Below are 22,969 nucleotides of genomic sequence, written 5' to 3' on the forward strand. Positions count from 1 at the left end.
AAGCACTGCTGGCAAAGGGCATAGCAAGTGCAAAGGCCCTAACGTGGGATGCCGAGACCAGCTCGGCGACTCGAGGTGAGTGACGGGTGCCGCAAGCTTGAAGAAGACACAGACACAGACTGAAGAGAAAAGTGGGACCGGGGGGCTCAAGACCTCTCGGATCAAGAGCCCCGCTGACTCATCCCAGGCTGCTTTTATTGAGTTCGTGGGCTAACATTCTCAGGTTACACTCATAAACAGTCAAAGGCCTCACATGATTGAGGCAATTATCTTTGTTTACTTCCTGGGTCCGAGTTGAGCAGGTGTGGATCTGAGCTGGGGGTGGAGAGCAAAACAGCCCTGGGGGCAGGAGACCTCTCTCAGATATTAGGGGTCTGTGCCCCACCCGTGTTGGCCCCTCTGCGACTGTGCCTGTCTTAGGTTGTTCCTCCCTTGAGGAATCTTACCCGTCTCTGGCTAACCAGTCATCCTCCAGGGCCAAACACGGTGATATAAGGAAGGTTCTATGCACCAACCCTGTTGGCCCCTCTGCGGCTGTGCCTGTCTTAGGTTGTTCCTCCTCTGAGGAATCTTACCCGTCTTTGGCTAACCAGCCATCCTTCAGGACCAAACAGGGTGATATTAGTCTCCACGCCCCGCACCCTCAGCTCCTCCACTGCTCAAGAATCCCATCGCTCGGCCCACATCAAAAAGGTTCCCGAATGTCTTCCCACAGTGGGAGAGGGCTTGGTCTGTTGACTGCCCCGAGGAAGACTGTGTGCCTGGAAGGATGGAAGCCAGAAGGTGAATGGTGATGAGGTTGGCAAGGGCACCAGGGAAGGATGCCACAGACCTGGTCATTATAACATATTATGTGATTACTGTGGTTATAATTGAGTCAACAGCCATGCTTACCAAATTCTGTGTTTCAGTAGACACTTTAACTCATGGTAGTAAACAGCATAGTTTGAGCATATGGGGGAAATAGTTCCAATTTCTCTAACTTAATCACCTAAAGCATCGCAACATACGTCCAAAACCCATAGTTCTTAGGCAGACGTGCGCCTCAGTCTCTCAGGAGCTTTGCCATTGTATACCTGTCTGAACCCCACTCTCAACTTACTGCATCAGAAGATGGGGACAGGCAAGGGTCCTGGCATGTGTATTTTGAATAATGTTTCCGGGTGATTCTGATAAGCAACTCTAATTAAAACTGAAAAGGAGTTAATAAATGTCGCGACTTTAATTCTCTCTTATTCTTCTAGTCTCCAAGGACTTTGTCTCCTACCCCATCAGCAGAAGTAAGTGCCATTTTTGAAAATTATAATGGGTGGAATTGCGGAATTAATTGGACCTTTCCCAGACTCAAATTTTTGCAAAAGGACATTAAACCAAAGAGCAGAAAAACTGTGCACAAGATTGTGTTGAATGTAGGATTCTACACGTGTAAGATATGACTCTAAGACATAGAAGTAAATTTCTTTTTAAATAGAGGCTAGGGGATAAAACCAGCCTTACACTATACCTCTGAGTGGTAGGAAAGTGCCTGCAGAGAGTGGAGCCACTTGTCCCAATGTTGGGCTCTCTCCCCTCAACCATAATTAGTTGATCTGAGTCCTAACCTACTGGATTATCTGAAATGCCCAACAGTGGCCATGGTGTTTCTATTAGCAGAGCCATCTTCATTGGAGGCCAGACCTCTTAGTCTAAAATCAATAGTCCTGTCCTCCTTCTCCAGGTAAATAGATCACACAGTGGCTTTTATCAAGTCCACCAGGCTGGCTCATCCTTCGGGAATAACCTCCCAAGTGTCTGGATCACATGGAGTTGTCAGTGATGGTTCCATCATGAGCTGCGGGTCCCCTGTCAACCCAAACATGCTCTTCCCCTCTGCAGCATCCAACACCAAAGACACAGCCCCCAAATTACTCTTCCAACCCATTTTATTAATGCTTCTTTAGGAAGCTGCTGATACTGTTCTATAAAATGAAACAACCCCTTCACACTATACCCCTGGTCCCAGGAGTGTCTTGGTTTTGCTGTCACCCACAGTGACTACCTGCTTGGTGACCAGAGACCTTAGAAGCACTTTCTTTTGTCCCAGCATAATTTTTCCCTTGGAGGGTGGCTTCAGAATTAGTGGCCCACGCTCAGACCAACTCAGATCTGAGCATGGCCCGGGTCCGACCTAGCACTTTCTTTCACTGAAGCTGTTACAGATAATGATAATAGAGAGACTGTTTGTTCAGTGTGCTTCTTCTTATTCAACATTTCCTAATGCACGCAGTGAGCAGACGCCTCAGGAGTTAGGTCTACCCCCATCTAAAAGTAATCATCATAATAATAAATAAAGCCATAGTCTTGTCGTAAAGCCGAGTAACTTTCTGGATAGTCTGTATAAAACTGGTCTGATCTTAGGTAATCGCTATAATTTGAGATGGTAAAATCTCTGTAGTATTGTAGTAGTTTACGACCCAGTGCTATGAATAATTAATTTCTAGGAGTACTCTGATCGTTTACAGCTGAAGTTGTGAAGAATTCATTTGTGTTATTGACCACTTGTGAGGTTGAGGCACGTTATCGGGGGAATTTTGTTTGGTTGTTTTAATTTACTATTACAGCCAACTAGGATCAAATCAAAGTTTAGTTGCCTCTTGCTCTCAAATTTCACACATCCATGGTTATTGAGGTTTTAATTTAGTCCTTTTTCATGCATTTTTTTCAAACTTTTATTTTTATTGTGCTAGTAGAAACTTCGTAGGGCAACAAATTCCTAAAATGTAAAACAGTCCTTGTATTCTTTTTTTTAAGTTTTATGTTATGTTTGTGTGTGTATGATTTTTTGTGTGTGCTTTACACCTACAGTATTCTTTTCTAGATTTGGACACGGTGACAGACTTGTGGTGCTGTTGTATTCCATGAAACTGACATGCTGCAACTTAATTATTCTCCAATTTTGTTGAGCACATAATACAAAGTTTTGTCTTTATAAATTGTGGCATTATAACTATCTAAGGAAGTTTGTCCACCTAAAGATCATTTTAATTAATTTATTTTTTGGAGGAATTTTCTTCCTAAAGTGGAAAGAAGTAGAATTACTGGGTTTGAGGCCAGCACGAGCTTGTTCTCCAGGAAGATCAACTTAAAACATCATCAGATCAATATCATGGATGATGGTGTGGGTTGGTGGTTGAATCTAGGGTTGAGATTAGAGTCGGGAGGCTGGTTCTGAAGCAGGCTCCACCTGTACAAGCTACACACCTGCACACGGGTCTCTTATCTGCTTGGAATCTTCTGAAACATTCCGCATTTGTGGAGAAGGGAAGTAATACCATGTCTACCTTCCTTATGATGCAGATCTGATGATACAACCTATGTGAACATACTATGTAAAACTGAAAAGCACAATATAAGTGTGGTCATTGGAACTATTCCCTCTTTTCCCAGAGCTCTATCAACATTGGAGTTTATCATTTTTACATCTTAAAATCTTGGTAAAGACAAGTACTACAGGCTTTGAACAAAATGCACCAACCATGCTCGTTTGCATACCTAGTTAAGGAGTATGACCCTAAAGTTTATACATGAACAGGTAGACATGATAGTTCCTTGGTGACTTTGGTGCAGCTTGATTTCACTTGAACTTGACAACAGCCTGAATGTATGTCTTATGCTCCTATTTTCTCGCACTTGCTTCCAGGGGTACCAGGACGGGCGGGACCGGATGATGCACCGCTCCACCAGCCAGGGCTCCATCAACTCCCCTGTGTACAGCCGCCACAGCTACACTCCAACCACGTCTCGCTCTCCCCAGCATTTTCACAGACCTGGTAAGGGCACCTGTTCTTAGGATTCACTCTGTAGAATCATCTGTGTTTCTATGTGGTTGTTTTTCCCACCACTGATAGTGTATTTAAAAATCTGGCTGCCAAATATATCTGCCCCCCTCCCAGAGAAAAACGAAAATTCCTAACCCACTATAGTTTGTGTTATTTCTTTTCTTAAAACAAGAGTCATTTTATGGTTATATTCATTGTGACTTACGAAATAATTACATTTTGACAGTGAACAACCAGAAGCAAAGGAGGTTTTTTGTTTTTGTGTTTTTTTTTTTAAACGTGAAGAAAATCTCAGCACTTTGAGACTTAAAATGGAGATCTCCAAAAGAAAATATGGTGATGTGCCTTTTAGGCTTATCAGCATCATCTAAAATCCAGTATTAATCATTTATTGATGGGTTTATTATATTTCCCCATCCAGGCACATGATATTACTAAGCGGGACCAGATGGTTAAGAACCTGCTAGAAGGAAGTCTCATATACACCCGCAGGGTTGTATTTGGTAACTTTTAAGATGCTTTCCAACCTAAGATTTTTAATCAAACTTGGAAAACATAAAAATACTAGAGATTTACTATGTACTGTGATAAGGAATATTAAGAGTGATGGACTTATTTGACCTTTATCTCTGCAGAATGTAGTCCCTTTTACTATTAGTGGGCGTCTCCCACATGGAGTAGAAAAAGAATGGAGATGCCGCACAGACCCAGGATTCCTGGGACATAGATTCACCAAGGAAGATTTTGGCTTCTAAACAAATGTGGTGATGATATATGTCTACGGAGACTTCATTTTAAGCCTCATGCTTTTGTGCAGCTGATGAGAATAAGCCCATTCACATGCTAACTTGTTTTATAAAATAAAACCAAAGGAAGTGAACAGAATGTAAAAAGGCTGCAGTCTTCTCTTGAAAGCCATAGATTTAATGCTTATAGAGGATTAAGTTTTTACTATTTGATCCTTCAATAATGTACAGTTTTCTCTAGACTCATAAATATTTCCTCAGTGTTCGCTGAATTACATTAAAGGAAAATTTTTCAGGAAAGGAATTCCTTTTATTCTTCACATACAGTTATACTCCTTTTATTCCTGGGTTTGGATTTAAGCCATTGTCTGAGTGGGTGATGAGAAATCCTTTATGCCACCAGCCCTACGTATGGGCGTACCCTGAGGTCACTGAGACCACAGCCGTGACCTTGTCAGAAGGATGCGGGGTTGCCGGGAAATTGATGTTCCAGAGACCCCCGGATAGCGAGGGAGTGGTCACTTGGGGACGTGGTTTCCCTAAAAGGTCATGTCCTCGTTGGGCATGGTTCTGATGCCAAGAGCCTGTAGAACATTCCCCCTTCTAAGCACTTCTCCTTCACAATAACGTTATGGACATGCGTGATGCCAGTTTTTAGGGCTCATGGTTATTTTTTCAGTGTGGGGCTCTGCTAACATGGTCGTGGTCAGCACAGAGCACCTTGGCGTATCCACTCCATACATCCTAGATGCCAGGGATGATGCACATCCCTAGGTCTGGGTTTGGGTTAATGGTCCGTAACTAAGTTTCCATCTCCCCGGTACCACCACTACCCAATTCTCAGGATCATAGGTAGCTCTTTGCTACCCAGGGGACACAGACAGGTTTCCCTTCTATGTAGGCAAAGTAAAATTAAACTTCTAGTAGGAGACGTTTGCAGCTTTAAAAAAAAAAAAAAAAAAAAAAAAGAATCTGACCCCTACATATAAGTACGTCTTTGCAAGGTTCTTGAAATGATTGTCACTTTTTCACGTGTTTCAGAGGGTTCTGTTTTGTCAGGTGCCTTTTAAAAACAGCTATGGTTGAGTCTAAGTGACGTGCCTAGTCCTGGCTCAAGGGTAGCTGGCGTCATCCTCACAGAACCTCCTGGTGGCCATTCACTCCCACTAAAGCCATTGATTCTCGGAGAATGACTCTGTCCTGACCTGAACCTATTTGCAGACTCTCCCCACTTTGCCTAACCCTTTGCAGGTGCCTTCTTAACCCCTTTTCCTTTCTCCTTTTTCAGACTCCTGATTAACGTTCTTTATTTTTTTTTTCTCCCTTGGAACGATGGCGTTGTCCCTGCTCCTGTGTTAATTTCTGCTCTTCTTTTCTGTTTCCACCTTGTCCTGCCCCTGGTCCCTGCCGCACAGAGCTGCTGTCTCCTGGTGTGCAGAGGTCCTTCCTGCGCACCAGCAGCCTCAGCTCGGCCCACAGCGACTCCCGCCCCAACTCCCCCTTCCGACACCACTTCCTTCCCCATATCAAAGGTAAGGAGGCAGGCTTCTCCAGGCAGCACCCTGCATAGCGGAGATTTATTAGCACCCTGGGAAGGCTAATAAGGTGTATCTCCAAGAGTCAGCCCCGAGCTTTGGACCTCTCAGCATGCCTGCGTGTATCATGACTACACCCAGCCGTATCTTAGAACTGGCATAGCATCTCTCATTAGGAGAAATATGTCATTTCTAAGGGCTCTAGGTGAAGAAACAGGAAGTATATTTGAGACCGTAAAATTTGTTATCTACTGCTTAGGAAAAATATATATTATTATTTTGTTTTTCTCCGTGTCAAAAGCAAAATATAATATATGTCTGGGGAATCTTCCTGATTTTGACACGTGATATGGCTCAGCAAAACACAGCAGTATTCAGCAACAAGGATTCCAAAGTTGTCTTAATGGGGATAAGCCGCTTGCCCACGTAACAATATTAAAATGTTTGGACAGAATTATGGCAACGTAACGTAAATTTCTCTCCTTGAGCCAACCCTTAGAGTAATCTTCCTTTGACTTGTCCTGATTTCTGCATGATGGAGAAGAGGGGCTTTGCCTTCTGTTTTCTGTTCCTGCCCATTCCTGCCCTCCTCTATACCATTCCCATTGTTCTCATTGTCTGTTACACTTCCCTAGCCGTCCTCAGTCGAAATTCTCGGTCCTCCTTACATGGCGGGGAAGGCAAAAGCCCCAAAGGGATCACCAAGGGGCCATGGTTTCAAATAAGTAGGAGCTCCCAGAGGATGCTAACTTTTTCCATAATCTTAATTTGAACCAAATTAACCGAAAAAAAATAGCTTAAGGAGGGAATAGCAGGCAAGCTCAGATGTCGTCATGGGTCTTACGGCAGACCAAGGGGATTCTAATCCCGAGTTCTAAGAGCTCACATCACTAACGCTTTCTCAAGCAGCCTGAATGTTGTGCTCTTTGACTGAATTTCGTTTGTAATCTACCCAAGCTTGTTGCTCATTTGGATTTTTAGGACTCAGTTGAGTCCTAAAATACAAATTTACTACACTTATCAGTTTGCAATTATTTTATAAGCATGCAATTTTAGCATTTTCTGTGCTGTAAAAATAGCATTGCTGCCGTGCTTATTTGAAGACACACACCATTTGCCACTAGTAAAGAGATCAGTCTTTTTTCAGCAGGTGCAGCACTTTCTAAAATTCTCGACAGCTTATTTAAAATTATTATTGCTACTTAGTATTTGGGGAGGAAAGTCTTTTATTATTTAGATGTCAAGATGATACTTTAGAGAATGCCTATGCAATCATAGGAAATTATTGGGGAAAAAACTTCAGAGATGTATTTTAAAGAGACTGTAATATAGATGTCCTCGGCCAAATTAAGATTTTTGTTTGTTTGCTTCTAATATGCAAGGGAAATACATTTTTAATTCATTAAAATATAAACTGCCTTGTTTGCTTGTTATATAGTTCATCTTTCAGAAGAGATTTTTTGTAGGAAGAAAAATGTCATGTGCCCTGTGAAGTTATACATAGTTTGTACAAAGAACACATCACAGAATATCAAGACTCAATACCCTCATGTCTGTGTGCAGCCTTATGGAAAGATGGGCACCCATGTGGATACTGGAGTCCTGGGTTTGAATATTATCTCTGTTACTTGCCAGCTGTGGGACCTTGGATTGTCGACTTAACCTTTTGAGTGCCGCTAGCCTCATCTATGAAACCTCTCCTAGGGTATGGGGGTGTGTGAGGTTGTCTACTGAAAAAGAAAATGCACAACATGAGAGTTGTGAGTTAAGTTTTATTTGGGGCAAAATGAGACAGCACTTCAGATAGCTCTGAGAAACCACTCCAGAGAGGTAGGGGGGAAGGTCCGTATTTATGGGATTTTGGTGAAGGGAGAGTACATGCAGTCAGGCACCTATTCTTTGCAGAAGGTTGCTGCCTGTCATGAGGAGTAGACGTCACCATGAAGGATTTCAGTGCTTTTCAAGATATGAGGAGATGGGAGAATTGGGCTCATAAAATCTTCTCCTGAAAGTTTCTAACTATCTGAAGACCTGTTCTGCCAGTTTTTCCCAGAGCACAGAGGGCCTCATTCCGGATCTCCACCGCTGAACTCCTTTCAAGGGGTGTTGAAGGTCAGCAGCTGCAGTAGCTCGTGATGTAATCCTTGTAGAGTTAGGTGGCAAGTGTTGTAGCTGGCAAGGTGAAACACCCTGGTGTGTAGCGCACACTCAACTCTGGTCCCTCTGTGATTTCCCCCTCGGCATGGTGCTCTTAGAGCACTTCCGGTTGCATCAATCCATCACTCTTCACAGCATCCCTGTGAAGTACAGTAGCAGGGGGCAGGCATGGGGGTGGATGAAGAGCTGAGGCTCTGGTTAAGTGACGCGGCCAAGGACTCACAGCTAGGAAGTGACAGCACCAGGACTAGATAGACCCCAAGCCTTCTTATCCCTCATTCCTATTAGGGGGTGTGTTTCAGTATAAATACTATACATGAAGTATAATTTTTAAAGCAAACTTTTACTTTCCATCTCTTTTTAACTAGAAAATTGCATTCGTATGGAGGCTGAGCCAAACAGCTACTTTTAGGCACTTAAACTACAAAATTAACAAATGTTTACTTTTCAATAGAAATACCAAGTGGCTGTGAAAATTACAGTACCTCAGTGTGCCTAAATGGTGCTTTATTAAAAATGTAGATATGCAGTCTTTTCTGTTTTCAGTCTGAATTCGAAGTACACAGTCAAATAGTATAGGTTTAAATTATAGAAAGAAATAGTTTGTGGCTTCAAGCTTACACTTAAAAAATATCTAGTAGTCTCTCTCCCATTTTCTTTTTACTGGATATATGCCTACAGTTTGTTCAGGTGAAATAGTTTATATACTTCAGATACAAAATATAATGTGCATAACAGTATATACGTAGTTTTAAAATCAGCTTTTTGCTAAACTATAAAATCAATCATGCAGAATTTGTATATTAAAGATATTTCTTTAAAAGCCTAGTTTAGTTGAATAGCTAAATACAGATTCTCCAAGGAATTACGTCTTAGTTATTTTGTAAAACATGTATCCATTTACATGAAAGTCCTCTCCAGCACAAGGGGAACAGGCCATTAGAGAAACACATCTAAGATATCTTTAAAGGAGCAAAGTCTCCCAGGGTTTTCCATGGCTCTTCATTGGAACAATCGCTGTTTATCTTAGAGCTTGTTTTGTAATCTCAGGGAAATTATTTTTAAAACAAATGTAAGCCAAGGATCTTGAGGACCCCAGGATAGGCTGTCCATCTCAAGAAGGTGTCACTGAAAGCAGGGGTCCCCTTGCCGCTCTGGCAACCAGAAGACTACCTCCCATTGCCCAAGTCCAATTCTTGGCCCTTATTTCAGACGCATGTGGCCCAGGCCCCCAGGGTCCACTGAGCTGAGGACACCTGCATGGGTGTAGAACTGAGATGCACATCACCAGCTTTCTCTCTCTCATTGGCTTCCCCATCCATTTTCTGTAATGCCCATCTTGTTTTCCATTGTGTTTTTATTTCTGTTCTCTGACCTTCCTTGCAGCTTCATTCTATATCAGTATATCATTGTTGGCCCTTTTGGACAAGTGCATGCCTCTTTGGAAAAACTATTTTTACCTTGTTTTGGGCTTTGTGCCACGTTTGCAGAGTTTCTCTTCCTTTCCCTTTGAAATACTGTTGGACGTTACCTTGTGTGTCCATGAATCAGATTTGCACACAGCGGGGGGCTACATATATTGTCTCCTTGAAAGAAATCTTCCCTGTTTTGCCATAGATATTTGTGGCTATGATGCAAATATGTATTTGACACTTGCTGCAGGAAACCATAACACTTATTGAAGCTTTAAACAAGAACCAGTAATCTTGAGACTCTGTCATGAAATTCTAGATGCTGCCAACTTTGAGGTCCCCTCAGAGTTTACGTATCGGAACAGAAGCACTTAGAGTCCAGAAGTTAAGTGGGTGCCAGCCAATTCCCACAGCAGACACAAGCATTGCCATTTAGATGACTTGTCTTAGAATTTGTCACTGAGGCTCCCAGGGTGCTGAAAAGAAGAATAAAAGTAGGACGGAGCATTTGAATTTGTTAGTAAGTACAGTGGGAATCCTGCCAGTGAATGATCTCCCAGGGACTGAAAAATTGGCCTATTAGGCTGACGTGGAAAGGGCTAAAAATGGAGACCAAGAAATATCTATATCTATATCTATATCTATATCTATATCTATATCTATATCTATATCTATAGTAGCTTCTCATCCCAGTAGCTAAGATCACTAACAAATTAGGTGAACCAATGCAAGGACTTATTTAAAGGAACAAAATGGCTATGAGTGTGACATATACAATATTATATGATATATACAGCATTATATTGTTTTTAAACAATGTCGACTCCAGGCTGATAGATGATTATGATGACGATGATACCTTCCATATATGATATTTCATCTGATGCCTCATACGTCACTTTGCCTGAGTAATGAACTAAGCACAAAAATAACCTTTTAGGGCCTTCATCAGTTATTTCCATCCAGGATAGAGTGGAAAGTTTTATCAGCTAAAGAAAGGGTGTTTAACTTAGAAAAGGCCTCATCTTGAGACTTTTTTTTTAATGCCAAAATTTTTAATGCCTTTCATGTTTCAAGGACTAAGATTTGGGTACCTGGCACCATTAGGTACTCCAAGACCTTTTTCCTAACGAGCCGTTGTGATGCGTAGAACTTGTACTGTGCAGGACCACTTAGATGGGTGTGTTGCTGAGTATCTGTTTACCTAGTGTTTTTAAATGTCTCATGGGAAGTTTTAATGATTATAGAGTTAAATCTACTTACAAAGACTTGAACATAGTAGTGTTTTTTTCTAGCCACTAGAAAGGTCGCTGAACATATGTTGCCAAATAAAAACTCTGCCCAGTAACTGGAGGCATCATTCAGCCAGAATCCACCCTTGGGGAATTCAGACAGTGGCTCCGTAGCTGTTGAGCGCCATCAACCTTCGAAGTGATGGGCTTCTACCACCACTCCCCAGCGGAGCATCTTAATGATGGAAAGGCTTTTAATACTTGGGCAAATGCTAATTCTAATGAGCTTAAACCTAGATGTCCCAGGTATGCAGCTGATACTGTGTGTGCGTGACCCTGGCTAATAACTATCAGAACAAATTTAATGGAGCTTCATTTGATTGGATATTATAACCCGAACCTGTGAGAACATTCCCCTCCCCCCAAAATCTGGTGTTCTACAAGTACAGGAGGGTTAGGGGTGCAGGAGTAAGGGCGGGGTGCAGGAGTAAGGGCAGGGAGCGGTGTGGTTCCGAAGCAGTAGCTCAGGATATGCAGAGTCTTCCCCCAAAGAGCTCAAATAAAGCAAGAAAGTTGAGTCTCTCTAGAACTTCTTTTGAGAATAGCCCTTAAGAATTATTCTCTTTTTTCAATTATGGATTATTCTTGTGAATAATTTCTAATGTCTGTGGGAGTAAAGGATTCTTCTGAAGCGAAACAATTAAATTGGGGTTATTGAGGAACAACTCTAGGGAAAGCTGTTTAAGAAAAAATAAATAAATAAAAAGGCACTGCTGTGATCCCATTGCCGTGTTCCTAGCATCTGGCTGCCTTTAATTAAGAGAAAGGTGATGGTTGATCCTGCAGCGGTGCTCACTGAATTAGGTCATTCATTGCTGTAGAATTAATTAGTTGACCTACTTCAGTCATTCATTCACAGACACCTATTAAGCACTTAGTCTGGACCGGGCACTGTGCTGAACACATGAAGGTACATGAGACCTAGTTCTGATTCGGCCTTAGGTTTAAAGCAGGGTTTCCTTCCAGACGTAAACTATATTCTCCCTTCCCCTGCTTGCCCTCCACCTGTGTTTTTTACACCCATTTTTTCAGACATGAGCTAGTTATTTCTCTTTAGGAGAGCGATAGTAAATGAAACAACATTTTCTTTAAATGAGTTTTTAATAGATCGGGGTTTGGGGTGAAGCTTCATAATTTTGAAAAGCTAGTATCTGACTTTAGTAAAGTCAGCGTTATAATATATTGGGAGCTGGATGCTAAACTGACTCTTGAAAAAGAAAAAAAAAAAGACAAAAGTTTTAGAACATGATAACCAAAAACCTGGAATCTAAATTTGAGACTAACAAATTCAGATCTACTGCCCATTTGATACAGATCTGTGCTCTGGTTGTCTAAAGCTGTACATTTTGAAAAGTTAAAAGTCTGTTAAACATGTTATTTTGAAACTCCAGCAATTGACATCTTTCATGCATTGCTGGCCAGATTTAAAAGTTTGACTTATTTGAAGAAATTGGCTCTCGTACACTTGAAACTAATACAATGTTATATGTCAGTTACATCTCAATTTAAAAAAAATTATAGAGGCTTCCCTGGTGGCACAGTGGTTGGGAATCTGCCTGTGAATGCAGGGTACACAGGTCAGTCCCTGGACTGGGAGGATCTCATATGCTGCAGAGCAACTAGGCCTGTGTGCCACAACTACTGAGCCTGGGCTCTAGAGCCTGAGAGCCACGACTGAAAAAAAAAAAAAAAAATTTAAAACAAAGTGAAAAAAGAAAGAAATTGATTCCTGCACTGTTTTCTGAAGATCTATGATTTATTTAAAATTGTTAGCTTTAATTTATAGATAAATTGGACTTTATCAAAATTGAAAGCTTTTGTGCTTCAAAGAACACTATCAAGAAAGTAAAAGACAACCACAAAATGGTAGAAAATATTTGCAAATCATATATCTGATAAGAGACTTGTATCCAGAATATGTAAAGAACCCTTAAAACTCAATCATAAAAGTAATTACATTACTAATTCATTAACTTTTGATAGTCCTACCTTTTCTGGTGTATTCTTGCACAGATGTTTGCTCAGTCGTGGGGGAAGGAGAAAAAAGGGGGTAAGAGCTGATCTATTTCTGATTTTGCACAAGTCTCAGTTCACCCAAGCAATTCTCATCAGAGGGAGTGATGGTGGCTCTGGGGCTGGTTCTCAAGGCTTTCGCAGGCAAGCCCAGCAGCACTTTCTAGCCTCTTCCCCACCCCACCCCCTCATCTAAGAACACCATGCTGCCCAGCCACACAGTCTCGTCCTGTTGCTCCCACACACCGTGGCCCTTCCTTCCCGGTGATGTTCTGGCTCCCTAGAAGCTGGACCTTCTCACCCCTCCAGCCACCCACCCACCTGGTGAGCGTACTCTTCAATGACCAACTCAATTCTAACATCTTTCTGTAGCCTTTCTGAAAAATCAGTGGCACCTTCATCTGAGGGCCGTAGAATTTTTCATATACCCCCAAGTAAGCATGTATATAGTGTTTCGTATACCTGTTTGTTTTAAGTTTGTCTCCTTAGGTAGACCCTGAGCCCCTTGCACCCAGGCACCACATCTCATTCGCCTACATAGCCTCAGTCGAAGCTCACTGCCCAGCCATAGTAGATGCTCAGTAAGTGTCTCACCAATGGAATTTTTAGACTGGGTGGAGCCTCATCTTTAAGAGAGAGATGGAGAGAGGTATAAGGGGTCCCAGAGTACCTGAAAGAAAGGGGTGTGACTCTATCGTGTGTATTTCAAAGTGAGGCCACAGAAACATAGGCTGCAATGAAGGTTCTTTGTGCTGCTCAGAGGAAGGACGAGGTGAGCACACAGGTTCCCAGACTCGGCCTTCTGTTCAGAGAAACAGATTCTGGTTGCCAGCCTCGGCCGTCACGCCCGGAAGTGATTGCCTTTGGGTTTGCGTATCCCACCCCTTCACGTGCTGGGGATGTAACCATCTGACGACTGACTCTGAATCATTAGCAAGTGACTTTCCATGCCTCTTAATGTACTTTCCATCTAATCAGTTTGCTGCCAGCTCACAGCCTTCAACTGCATGCCATTGGAATGATGCATCTGACCGCTCGCTGCTTTTAACCTACTTCCACCTGAACTCAAATCTCTCTTTTGGAAAATTCAACCAATCACCTTTGTGAGCCAAGTTGATGGATTGAGTTTGTTTCTTTGGTTTCTCCTTTTTGATGTGCGTCCTTCTGGTTTGTTTTGAATTTTTATTATGCTGGCTTTGTTTTCTTTCTTGCTCTTCCTTCTCTCATTTTGTTTTCTCCATTCTTCTCATTGGAGGCAATGAGCCGTCCAGCGGCCGGAACTCCCCTCTCCCTTACCGGCCAGACAGCCGCCCTCTCACTCCAACTTACGCTCAGGCCCCTAAACATTTCCATGTTCCAGGTAGGAGCTGACATGGTCTGTGTCTTGGTGTCCTGTCGCCGTGTAGAATGTAGCCTTGTCACCTCTGTCTTGTCTCCATTTCTCATGCTCTTCTAATAGAGATGCTCACAGTCAACAAACCCTAAATTGCAGGATCTGACCTAGAAGGCCTTTCAAAAGCTTTGTGTGTGAAATGACAGGACTGTATTGAAGGTTTACGTTTTCTCTAAAATTTTTGAAGGGGGATGGGAGGCAGAGGGTGAAGGAATGAGGGTTGAGTTGCTTTGTTTTGTTTTGACCAAAATTTTAATCTTACTCTTATAATGGTACCTTCTAAGATGCCATTCTGTGGTTTAGTGTCATTGACGATCACGGTGACAGTCTAGTTATCCTCTCATCCTAAAGATCGAACCACAGCATTTTATCTGTTTGTCTCCAGTGTGGAGATTCTTTCTATGGACTTTTCAGGGAGCTGTAAAATTGGGTCATTTGGAGGGTCTTTCTGCAGTGTATAACCAACTAACCACCTCCACAGCCCACAAAGATATCTTGCAATTTAGGCTTGCTGCTATAAGCTTTGCTGTCATGATACAAATAGTAATTTGCCATCAGCAACTGGAAAAATCAGAACCCATCAGTATCTTAATATTTAGGGTCAGCTCAATTTGTGAAGGCAAGATTGGCCATTGGAAGTCATGATTTTATTTTACCGTCATAAGTACATTGTTTTGCTTCATTTAGCTACTGAAAGTGGTTTAATAAATTACCCATTATGTTAATGTTACCATACATATTTGGAATCTGTAGTAGTTTTTCTCTTTTGCATTCCAAACTTACCTAAAACATAGGAAAGTTCAATGGTATTCATACCGCTGAGATAGGACTGCCTTTTCAAAACAAAGTTCCATCGAACCTTGAAAATCAGTGTTGAACATTTGTGACTTTTTTGCATGAAGAATGCCCCACCAGGATTCAGTGCCCAAGATTCTGGGAAACCTTTTGAAGCCTCCTGAGTGTTTGCAGTCAAAGTGAAATGGTTGTATAATCAAATGGGGTTCTATATAAATATGTGAATAATATTTGGCATCTCTCTTCCTTTCTTTTTTAAAATTTGGCCTATACACGTTAGGAGTTTGTCAAACATCCTGTCAATACATCAGACTGGCCTTGCACCTAAAAACTGTTTCTGTGTTTTACAAAAATATACTCTTAATTTTACTACATCGCTTTCCACTGTTCCACTCATTAGTTGAAAAGTAAATTGAGCCACTGGTCTCTGCTGGGAGCTCAATTTCTAGACAGTAGCAATTTGGGGATTTTCCCCAAACTGGTTACGTCTTCCTCACCATCACAGTATCTCCACTGCTTGCATTTCTTCCTGTTCTAACCCTACTTTCAGTACGGTGTGTATTTGAAATAAATGCCTCGTGAGTGAATGACATCTCTCTATATCCTAAGATGTATTACAAAGGATTTCATGTCACATGTCTATAGTAATTCACTCATTCCTGTAATTCCTTCTTCCAGTGACCTCAATCTTTGTAATACAGAAATTAACCTTCTGGGTTATTTTTGTTCAAGAGCCTTCAGTTTGGTTTACCTTTTGGTTGATCTGTTTTTCCCATCGCTGAATGGGTTCCCATAATCACACACCTTTGCTTTTCATTTCCACAGATCAAGGGATCAACATTTACCGAAAACCACCCATCTACAAACAGCATGGTAAAACCCGCTTTCCTCCGTGTAGCTTTTGAGTAGCAACGTCAGCTGAACTCCTTGCTGTCCTCTGAAAGGCTTATCTGCTGCTGCTTTTGAGAATCAAACTGGGCCATCCAGCGTATTATGCTTTTGTGACCTCCTAAAATACAAATATTGTGAAGTCAGTTTTTCTAGATAGAGAACACTTAGCTGGATTAGGAAATTCCTAGCCCATTTCTGAGCTCATCAAACCATGTATCATTTCACTCGTAGGGAAGGGGAGGTATGGTCACACAGTAATTCACAAGCTCCCTAATAAGACCTTTTTGGGGGGCTGTCAGATATTTTAACCAACCACTCTGATAATTTTGATGAGCTTGCTGTTAGTTTAACTAATTAAAACTAGTGAAAGCTAGCTACCTAAAAATGAATTTGACCAAAGGAATTCCCTGGCGTTCCAGTGGTTAGGACTCCACACTTCCATTGCAGGGGGCAGGGGTTCGATCCCTTGTCAGGGAACTAAGATACCACAAGCCACGTGGCTAAAAAAAAAAAAAATTTAATTGACCAAGCGTCCATCAGCCTGACTGTCCAGTTCCCCAGTTTCTGATGGGACATGCAGGTGTATGCACCCTGTGGTAGAGTGGACGGAACTCACGAGGAGACAGAGGCCCTAGCCTTGATCCCAGCTCTTCATCTGAATGGCTCTGTGATATCACAGACATAATCTCTGTCCCTCAGTTCTCTCATCTGCAAAAATCAGTGCATTAGGCCAGCTTGTCTTTGAAATTCCTGCAAACTAGGAACCACTGATGTGGATTTATAATTGCGTTTTCCTTTTCTGGGAATATAGAATTTTTAAACCCAGGAAATCATATTACTCTTAGTAAATCACATTTCCCTCCACCGTTATTAGGTCTCTGTAGATTCAGCTGCTATAAATCTTTGTGAATGGGTAGAAAGCCAAGACTGGTCTTCAGGTGATTTCAGAAATTATACACAAATTGCGCCTGGAAATTTGAAGGCTGCCTTTAGAATCCAGTTGACATTAATGAGTCCTGAAGGTTTAGGATGACATGAAAAGCAAATAAAGCTGAAAAGGCAAAAAGGAAAAAAATTTCAGGCCAACTTTCTAGGGGAAAAAAGAGAATTTATGTATTGTAATGGTTCTAGAACTATGATTTGTTTTTTCACTTGTGTGTTTTTTTTTTAAGAGTTTACACCCTGTGCTTGCTTTTTTAAGTTTGTTAACATTGTTTTTGTTTGCTTTTTTATGGTTTATTGTCTTCTCACCCACTCATTAACATGTGAATGTTTACTGACCTCACCAATTCTAATGAGTAAGTACTGTTTGAAGTCTGGCCTTTTTTTTTTTTTTTTTAAATTTAAGTATGATTCCCAAGTTTGATTTATCAATTTAGAGACTTTTTTAAATGCTAAAATTTCTGAGACCCTGCCTCGCCAAATGAAAATAATCAAATAATTAGGATTTAAAGAGATCGGATAATGTTAGGTTGTTCATTTGGAAGGGATTAATTGGCTTCTTTTTGTGAAATTGACTTTGACTTTACTTTCTTTCAGTCTGTTGTAATTAAGAGTAGCACAACCAGAGCGGTACATCCCAAAAGGACATTCTGCAAAAGAGCAGTTCTACATGATAGAAATAGATGTCATACCAAAAACTAGTGTCTGTGCCTCGTGCATTTGGAAAATGCTAGATTTAAATAAAGTCACACTTCTTAATCTTTAATATGCTGACACATACTGTCCTTCTTTAAGAAGAGGATATATAGTATGCAGTGTTTTCCAAGTTGAATTTATCATTTTTTTCTCATGAGGTTAGAGAAAAACACTGTTCCATGCCTGGCTGAGAATTTACACCTTATTATTATACATGGCGACCTCCATCAAGATACTTAAGAAAACTGAGACCCAGAAGGTTACTTAAAAAAATGAAGAATTGGAGCTGAAAGTTGAAAGAGTTATTTCCAGATTTAAAAATCTGAAAGAGCCCCGGGAGAGGGGCGCGTTTTATTTATAGCATTATAAATGTATATTGAAATGTTTAGTAACATTACAGGTCAGTTTGCAAAATTAGCCAGAAGCAGGGACTGACCATTTAACCTGGTTTGTTTTGCTCCGTTTCTGTGATGACATTTGGGACTCTAAGCCAGTGACTCCTCCTGCAAACATAGCCATTAAGGCCTCTGTGAACTAATGCTGCTCCTAGTCTGGCTTTTGTTGTTGTAAAGTTGGATGACTCATTCGTATATGCAGACCCTTGAACAAAACAGTGAGTGGGTATGGCAAACCTGAGTCTCAAGGCTAAATTCCTGCAAGCTGACAGTGGATTTTCCCGCTGCCATTTCACCTAGGACTCAAGGACACATATACAATATGCAAGGATTAAAATGAACCGGACCAATATTTTTGTGGCTAAGAAGCCGTAAAGATCCAAAGCCAGTCAGCTCTCTTATGATTAACACCTACAGTCAAATGACCGTGTCTTGCTTTTCACTTACCTCTGTAATTTCAAATTACTAATTCAAATTTCTAATTGCTCTAGAAGAGTATTGTCCAATGGAACTTTCTGTGGTGATGGAAATGTTCTGTATTTATACTGTCCAGTACAGTAGCTGCTAATCACAGTAGTGTGGGTAGGGATCCCATAAAATGTGGCTAGTGCCACTGAGGAACTGAATTTTAATTTTATGAATCATTTTGTTTTGTTTCATTGTATTAATTAAAACGTAAATAGCCACATGCAGCTCAATCCAGTATTGGACTGCACAGCTCTAGAACAAGGTTTCTCAGATGTAGAACAGATGTAGAATGAAGCTTTGCTTCTGGCAGAACATAAGGAAAATGAGTTGAGTTGTCGCTGAGCACTGTTAGTGACTGGGCAATCGATAACGGTGATAAACAGCTTTCTGGAGTTGACACTTCTGCCAGAGCACAAGAAAACTATGTGAGAAGATTGTACCAACATGGCCTTGCAGACCGATAGCTAAGCTGCCCCTGATTCTCATCCAGATGCAGCTGCCTTGGCAGCCCAGAGCAAGTCTTCAGAAGACATCATCAAGTTTTCCAAGTTCCCAGCAGCCCAGGCTCCAGACCCCAGCGAGATACCAAAGATTGAGACGGACCACTGGCCTGGTCCCCCCTCACTTGCCGCCGTAGGTATGCACCTGTAGCAGCTAAACCAAATGGACAAATTGCTAGGAGATCTCAAAATGCAATGCTTAAAAATACACAAGGAAACATGTCCTAGTGCAAAGATTTTTAAGAAAAGTATGACCAAGAGGTAGAACAGTGAAAAGAACTAATGTAGTATTAACGTGTGTGCAAAACCACCAGAGCCTTATGCTAACCAAACCCACTGAGGTGCAGAACTGGTCTAAAACGGGTGTTTTGCGTGGACTCTCAGTTATTATTGTAAAATCAGTAACTCTTTTGAACATAGTTGCATCAACGCTTCCTGCCAAAAACTTTGTTCTATATAGTTAGAATATAGTGGGTGGATTTACTGAGTGTCCACAGAAGTGTGACTTCTTTGAAGTGTTTGTTTTAGACGATTTCTGGGATGTAATTACAATTCTCTTAACAACCAATCTTAACACTGAAGCACTTTCATTTTTCTTGCCTGATCACGTTCTCCATTCCTGAGAAGGGCTGTTACAGAGGAGCAGGTGTTCTAGAACATTACTCATGCAAAGTTCCATGATTTCCCATCTATCATTTCCACGACTTCTGTGCTAAAATGCCACATTTGAACTGTTGCATTCTTTGCTTTGAACCATACATTTATGCTTTAGAATTGTGTCTGTGTCTTTATTGTTTTGTCATTAGTGAAATCACTTGGCTCTAAAAAATAGTATTAGCAAACTCAGAAGCTAGTACTGAAAATTTAGTGAGTCAACTTTACAAAGAGATGACTATCTTATCACATTTCTGTTGACAACCTTAAAGGCCTTCAGTTTTCCAAAATTCCCAAATTTTCTTCATCCTGCTATTTTTTCATCAAGTTCTGTTTGGAATAACTTTTACAAGCAATATAAGTGGATTTTACAGCAATTCATATTTATAGAAATAGTTGAAGGAAAAATCTGTTATACCTCCTGGGTTCCTTATTCACAAGTATTCTATACATCATGTTGACTTAAGATGTATCTAGTTCTTGAAAACTTATATCTATTCATTTTTATTTGTGTAGATTAAAGGGAGAAAATTCACATTGACATTCATGATTTTAGAAACTAAGACTCAGTCATCAGCTTTTTTTTCTGCTGGTCCACATCCTTCAGGCAGTTCTAGGGCCTGCTGAGGTTCCTAGTTCAGTCATGTTGCTTAGTGAGGACATTAAACAGCTAAACTTTGGGGGAGAATTAACATTTTGTTGTTATGAACTGTCGTCACTAAATAGTTTAAAGCTCTTTGGGGTTCCAAAGTGAAGAAAACTTCTGGTCCATTAATCAAAATGATAAAAACAAACTATTAGTTAAAGTTTATTTTGATTAGATTAGCAAGCTTTCCTGTTTCCTCCCACTGCCAGATTAATCCAAGGAACTTAGGGAAAACAATAATTATCTTAATTTTCCAACCATTCAGAGAGATTCCTCCTTTCCACTCCGTTTTCTAGGAAGCTTAAAAATTGTACATAATCTGCTGTATTATACCGAAATAAGTAACTTTTTTAGCTGCAGTAACCCTTTTTATTGGCCCATTTGTATAAAACTCTTTTGTGACCATTTTCCAAAAGATTGAAGACAAGGAAACATTAGAGACCCATCCCTTAAAAATAAAGCATGCTGCTTAGTGGATTTATTGGAGGTAGAAGATGGGGTGATAGTATGGTGACAAACCTAAATATTCAGAAAAAGAGAAAACTATAAGATTTTTAAACTTGTCACAAGAGAGTGACTGTCTTACCTATTCGATGGTATCTAGATGAATTTGGATTCTTCTCTATTTGGACAATGACCTCAGGGACATAAAAATAATAACCACAGATGCCCCTCCTACCTACTACGGAAGCTCGGACCAGTGGCCAATGGGATGACTTAGATCCAATCACAATGGCAAACCGAGCTCTAACTGAGTAGATCAGCTTGTTGGGAGGCATGCCTTACTGAATCACACTTTGGACTGGCTTGTTAAATGGGGCCTGTTGTCTCAAGAGACCAGCCAGGGGTGCTGAATTGGTGGCAGCCTCCTTTTTTCCCCTGTGTCGTTCACGAACGTTGAAGACCACTGCTGACTTTGCCCGCCTGGCATGTTGAGCACAGGTGAACTAGTCCCTTGAGATCCCCTTGTCGTGGGGCTAATGTGAGAAGTTGTCTTTGCTGTGGAATTAGGAGCTGACATGAGACGCAGATCTAGTGGCAGAGAGGAAGATGATGAGGAGCTTCTGAGACGCCGGCAGCTTCAAGAGGAGCAATTAATGAAGGTTTGTCCTTAAACTGCTTTGCTGCAGTCTTCATTTCAGTTCCACTGATCTGTGTTATTGAATGATTGCTCTGAGCAAGCCACCGAGATGAGCAGGAGGTACTTCCAACCCTCAAGGGGTTGCTGTCCAGTAGGAGAGACAACACGGACATCTAGTGACTATAAGGCAGTATACATAGTGGTTCTGGAAGATGTGACTTGAAGGTTAGAAGTCAGAGGGACATGGAATAAATGTTTGGGTTTTGCAAGGAGAGTGAGACTCTGTGTGGGTGTGTGGGTGTGTGCATGTGTTGAAAGGATGCTGAAAGGCCAGGTAGAGCCAAGGTGTCCTCTGAGGTGGTACAACACCTTCCTTCCTTACGCAGGCTCTGCTGAAGGAATTCCCTTGGGATACAGCATTTCTCCAAGTCTTTCATCAGGATTCATAGGACCTTGTGTGCATATCTGGGCCAGGAGAGAGGGAATACAATGGACTCTCATGAAGACACCCTCATTATACCCTCTGTCTCTAACATAGGCCTGCAACATCCCAGAAGACCAAAAGAAGAATAGTCAGTTATAGCCTGGGGTTGCAGGAGCCGAGAAATTATAAACTCCTACCAATAAGGGTCATTTTCCAAAGATACTTAATCATATGAGGAATGGCCATGATACTAGTTACATGGGGATAGAAAAGATGCAAAGTTACATTTATTATGTGATCCCAGTTTTGTATGTTATGTGCATAGAAAAATACTGGATAGATATAGATCAAAATGTAATTGGTGGTTATCTCTGAGTGGTGGATTATGGGCTATTCTTTCCTTCTGAATTTTCTAAAATCCGTACAATGACATGCATTATTTTTTTCCCTGTTTTTTTTTTTTTTAAACAAATCAGTGTGATTTCTTTTTAAAGGCTACTATCCCCGGTCTTCCCTTCCCACATCAAAAATCTGTACACACACACACATCGCCTCGTGGGTTTATCTGCTGGCACTTTGTGGGGAGGGCAAAGGAGAGAGAACATTCTTCTGATGTGGAGCCTGGCTTCAGGGAATGGAGCCCTGACATTGAAGGGGCTAAGTAGGGTTCAAGGTCCAAAACCTGGCTGACGTTTTGGGGAGCCACCAGGCTCTGGGACAGTATGCCTCAGGCCTCCCCAGAGTCAGGAACTTCTTGCAGGATCTCCGAAAAAGAAACTGCAGTTCCCTGAAAGTAACTGCAGGCTTTGCTTTCATTTTTCTTTTCTCTGTGAATAGCTCAACTCGGGCCTGGGCCAGTTGATACTGAAAGAAGAGATGGAGAAGGAGCGGGAGAGCCGGGAGAGGGCCTCCCTAGCTGCCAGTCGCTATGATTCTCCCATCAACTCAGGTGAGCAGCAGACCCAGCGCCTTCCCTGAGCGGGGTGCTGGTCACCTACCTGCAAGAAGCCTATTTTGACTGTTCCAGGAGAGACAGGGCAGTTTCTGGTGGAATCTGCAGAGTGTTCTACAGGAAAGGAAGCATGGGAATCCTACGTCATGTCAGCTTAGC

The 22,969-nt window shown here is 41.4% G+C and overlaps 1 protein-coding gene across 13 annotated transcripts in view; it reads left to right on the forward strand.

Moving 5' to 3' along the window:
* ABLIM1 (actin binding LIM protein 1) overlaps positions 1-22,969 on the forward strand; it is a 298,002-nt gene that overhangs the window by 265,556 nt on the left and 9,477 nt on the right. For 6 of the 13 annotated variants that reach the window (XM_057735888.1, XM_057735891.1, XM_057735886.1 and 3 more), the window contains 6 exons: positions 1,245-1,280; positions 3,680-3,809; positions 15,987-16,034; positions 19,044-19,190; positions 21,365-21,456; positions 22,696-22,807. In XM_057735888.1, the coding sequence (XP_057591871.1) occupies positions 1,245-1,280; positions 3,680-3,809; positions 15,987-16,034; positions 19,044-19,190; positions 21,365-21,456; positions 22,696-22,807 (565 nt within the window). Of the gene's footprint in view, positions 1-1,244; positions 1,281-3,679; positions 3,810-14,228; positions 14,334-15,986; positions 16,035-19,043; positions 19,191-21,364; positions 21,457-22,695; positions 22,808-22,969 lie in introns of all 13 variants that reach the window. The other 7 variants (XM_057735892.1, XM_057735890.1, XM_057735897.1 and 4 more) reach the window with 4 other exon arrangements.

This window comes from Hippopotamus amphibius, chromosome 5 (genome assembly GCF_030028045.1).
Source record: "Hippopotamus amphibius kiboko isolate mHipAmp2 chromosome 5, mHipAmp2.hap2, whole genome shotgun sequence".
Taxonomy (NCBI): domain Eukaryota; kingdom Metazoa; phylum Chordata; class Mammalia; order Artiodactyla; family Hippopotamidae; genus Hippopotamus; species Hippopotamus amphibius.